This window comes from Vitis riparia, chromosome 18 (assembly GCF_004353265.1).
Source record: "Vitis riparia cultivar Riparia Gloire de Montpellier isolate 1030 chromosome 18, EGFV_Vit.rip_1.0, whole genome shotgun sequence".
Classification (NCBI taxonomy): Eukaryota; Viridiplantae; Streptophyta; class Magnoliopsida; order Vitales; family Vitaceae; genus Vitis; species Vitis riparia.
The window spans coordinates 29,828,993-29,833,151 of record NC_048448.1 but is presented as its reverse complement, the minus strand read 5'-3'; the positions used below and the strand labels follow the sequence as shown (position 1 = coordinate 29,833,151).

At 33.2% G+C, this 4,159-nt stretch overlaps 1 protein-coding gene across 2 annotated transcripts; it reads right to left on the bottom strand.

Annotated features, from left to right (window-relative positions):
- Nucleotides 1–521: 521 nt before the first annotated feature.
- Nucleotides 522–3,178, bottom strand: LOC117906300 (disease resistance protein RPV1-like). Of its 2 annotated transcripts, XM_034819281.1 has the most exons (3): nt 2,585–3,178; nt 1,345–2,265; nt 522–1,254 (listed from the first exon to the last, which is right to left on the bottom strand). In XM_034819281.1, the coding sequence occupies exons 1-2, from the start codon at nt 3,079–3,081 to the stop codon at nt 2,184–2,186; spliced, it is 579 nt and encodes a 192-aa protein (XP_034675172.1). In that variant the 5' UTR covers nt 3,082–3,178; the 3' UTR covers nt 522–1,254; nt 1,345–2,183. The 2 variants fall into 2 exon arrangements, with proteins under 2 accessions (XP_034675172.1, XP_034675170.1); XM_034819279.1 differs by lacking the exon at nt 2,585–3,178 and having other exon boundaries at nt 1,345–2,173.
- Between the last annotated feature and the right edge of the window lie 981 nt (nt 3,179–4,159).

Below are 4,159 nucleotides of genomic sequence, written 5' to 3'. Positions count from 1 at the left end.
GGTATTTTAAAAATCTTAGAGTCAACCAAAACAACCTACCACTAAGAAAATTGTTTAATAAACATAAATTATTTAAATAAAATTAAATTTATCAAGAATTAAGTAGAATATAATCTAAATAATCTATCTAGTATATTTTTTTTTCTCTCATACAAAATGATTTTCTTTTTTTTTTTTCATACAAAAATCATTTTCTTAGGAGCTGAACAAAGCTTGTACTTTTGATTTTTATTTTTTAAAATTCCTAAATAAATAAAAAGATATTTTGCGCCAAGCCCACTGGCCCTAAGTCATGCTCTCACCTTTTAGGTTGTTTATAGATGGATCCCATAATCAATCAATTTAAGAAACGTATCATAATTGTTAAGCTCTACACATAATTTTACCCTCTAAATTGCATGACTTCCTTTTAAATTCAATAATCTACTCCGAATAATAAGTTCTAAAATATTTTTTTAGGAAAGAAAAAGAACAAAAAAATAAAAATAAATAAATAAAAATAAAAATCAGTCACCAGGATATGATTTTAAAAGTTATCTAGATATTTCTTTTTTCACTAATTCCATCTAATAAATAAAAAAGAGAGAAGACATACCTTGCTAGGGTTTAAATAAAGCTTTGATCTTTTGGAAACTAGAGAATCTTTAATCTCTTGGCTGGGTGATCTTCTCTGTCACCAAGGCTTCCTCTTGACGGCTGAGGGCAATGGATCTGATCTTGGGCGTACAACAGATGTATCCCACAGCTTTTCACTTTAAAGCATGTGTTATCGCCACAGCTAAAACAGCCATCGATTGGATTGTGGAAGTAAGCCTTAAAGTTGTTCCACCAACTGGATCGATACTCACGGGGAATTTTAATCTGAGGGAAATACGTCACCCAAATTGCTGGATCTGATGTGCTACCACTGTAGTAGCGGTGGAATTCGTCGCCATATGACCTAATCCAGTAGGTTTTACATTCAGAATGAAACGATATATACTCCAGTAGTTCAGATTGATCACCATGGGATATCGTCAATTCACAATGTGGAAGATCACGATGGGATATCGTCAATTTACTATGTGGAAGAATAACTTCCGTTGTCTCACATTCATCATCATCAAGGGGAACATGATGGAAGAATAGAACAAATCCCAAGAAGTTGTTATCTTCATACCAATTCATTGGGAGCTCTATTCTTACTTCACACCCCATTCTCTGATAGCTTACCCACTCTGGTATTCCACTACTTCCTGGAATGACAAATGACGACTGTAGAAAAAATGTCATGTAAATCTCATGTTTTTTTAAAAAAAAAAAATTATAAAAACTAAATAAATAATTCTGCCATGAAACTGAGACCTGAATTGGTGATTTGAAGTGTTTGAGCAGAGAAGACCAGAGTGGACTTGAGAAAGTTTCTGTTTCTAGGCATGGACAACCATGTGCCCCCATAGTTGTTAAACTTGATGGAAGCTCTCCAATTTCTTCAAGCATCGGGCAGTGATTCATGTAAAGGGTTTTGAGCTTAACAAGTTGAGTGATGCCAGCGGGTATGCAACGAATATCGTTTTCACTTACATCTAAAGATTCCAGTGAGGATAAGCACCATAAATCACTGGGGATTTCTCCTTCCTTCAGATTGCAACCACCTAGATCTAGTTCTATTAGGCAACACCGTAGGCTTCTCAAATTGTCAGGCAAGTTATGGAGCTTTGTACAGTAACGAACATGAAGACGAGTAAGACATGTCAAACTACCAATGCTATTGGGAAGAGCCACAAGGTTCTCACAATTGATCAATTCCAAGGATTCAAGACCTCTCAGGTGTTCAATTGATGATGGCAGCTCTGTTATGCCCGTTTCATTTAACAAAAGGTATTTTAATTGTTCCATATCCTCCGTGATCTCTGAAAAAGCCTCTAGATTTGAACAACCATCGATAATTAGGTCTTTAAGGGATTTCAACCCACATATGTTTGGAAGACTTCTCAAGTTTCTACAATTTTCCAAATTTAAGTGATCAAGTCTAGTGAGATGACCTATTGAGCAAGGTAATCCTTTAATAGCAGTTTGGTCAAGCTTTTCAAGAGATTCCAAACATCCAATGCTGCCCGGGAGTTCCTTAATACTGCTCTCATATAAATTTAGAATCCTTAAAAGTCCCATATTGGGAAATACATCTGAGCCGAGTCTGCCCTTTATTCGGTAAAAACATTCAATCTTTTACAAATCCAGTTAGTAATTTCCTCAATAATTTCCTCAATATGCTTTGACTCATACCTGCCCATTATAAAGTACAATGTGACACTTCATGAGTTATGATGAATTGCAAAAGATAACAAATATGAAGCAAATTTAGTGATATTCACTTGATTTTGTCAATATAACAGAAGTAAGGGCATATAAGATGTAAAAAGTATTAAAAGAACCCAATATATTGAACATTTTACACATAATGAGAAGGCGACAAGTTTTGAGCCTACTATTAATAACATCACAAAGCAAGCTTTACTATACAAAATTATTAACTTGAATTAGGACAACTAAATCCTGATAAGTTAATTAAATCAAAAGCACAAATTAAGGAAGTTGAAGTTACCAATCATTCACATGGAAACCACTTAGACAGCTTACTCCCATCAAGGAATGCCTCCACCTTTGCACCTTCTTCTCATCTACATTTCTTTCGTGAATGGAAAATGCCTCTCCGAAGCTCCCTGTTTGCTTTCGCACATCAGAAGGATCCACGCGGTAGAACACCGGCAAGACTATTTGTTCCATTTCTTCCCTGCACTCCATGATCTTCGCTAACTCATCCAAACACCACTTGGACCGAGCATAGTCTTTTGAGAACACAACTATGGAAATTCTTGATTCTTCAATAGTTTTTAAAAGTTCTGATTTGATCTCCTCTCCTCTTTCAAGTTGATCGTCTCTGAAAGTGTTAATCCCCATCCGATGCAAATTTTCGAATAAATGACCCGTAAAATTGTTGCGGGTGTCTTCACCTCTAAAACTCAAGAACACATCGAAGCTATATTTACGGATTGAGGTAGAAGAAGAAGAAGAAGAGGGTTTTTGGGTAGAGGAAGCCATTGCTGGAGAGTTTGTGGATGAAAGCTTAAAGAGAGTTGAGGATTAACTTGTGGTCAGTCAATACTTGATATCCCCTACGGCATCTTTGGGTCCTAATCGATTGTCCCAACACAAGCAGGTGATCCTTTTCCCATTTTGTGGGGTCCCAATGCATAAGCATGTGAAGGAGTAATGAGTGGGGAGGTCGGTGGCTTTTAAAAAAACTATAAAGAAAGACCCACCCACCACAAACCCACTATGGCCATTGGCCCTTTCCCTTTGACCTAGTCAAAGCCTTTCAATACAATTGCCATAAGTCCTTTCCTTGAAATTTCTAACTTTTGGTATTCCTTTGACTAGTCAAAGCCTTTCGATATTACTGGTGTGAGTCCTTTCCCCTATTAGGATCCAACCCAATATCCTGTATGAAAGCAAACTTCCAATCAGATAATTTAATACATATTTTATTCCTCCCTTCTATATTTTAACATAAATTAAATTAATTTTAATCATTTTATTTTTAGCATTCTATTTAATATATTATTAAAAATATCATAATAATCTTATCAATTAACTTGGATATAAAATTATTAATATTTTTAAACATAAAAATATATGTATATATTATTGTTTCTTTTATGTCTTAAATAAATAACATTTTAAACACGATAATTAAAAACATAAAATTTTAATAAATTAATTTATTTTGTCTTATTATTAAATTTCATTTAACTTATTCTAAAATGATATTTAAATTTCATAATGATATTTAAAAAAAATGATTTTTATATGTTTTTTGTATGATATTTAGATACTACAGAAAATGTGGAACGTAGGTTAAGAGATGAAAAAAAATATTTCAAATATTATTTCTCTTAATAATATAAAAGTAATTATTTTTTAAAAAAATTGAAAAATGAATGGTTTATTGTACAACCGCTCTTTTCAAAATATATATTATATATAAAGTAGGAAGTTGAAACTTCTTGTGACCTTTTTAATACGTTTTTATAGTTTTTATACAACTACACCGTATATTTGGGTATTTGAAAATGGCAAAATTAAACTGAAATTTCCATTAAAAATTAAATTACACTAT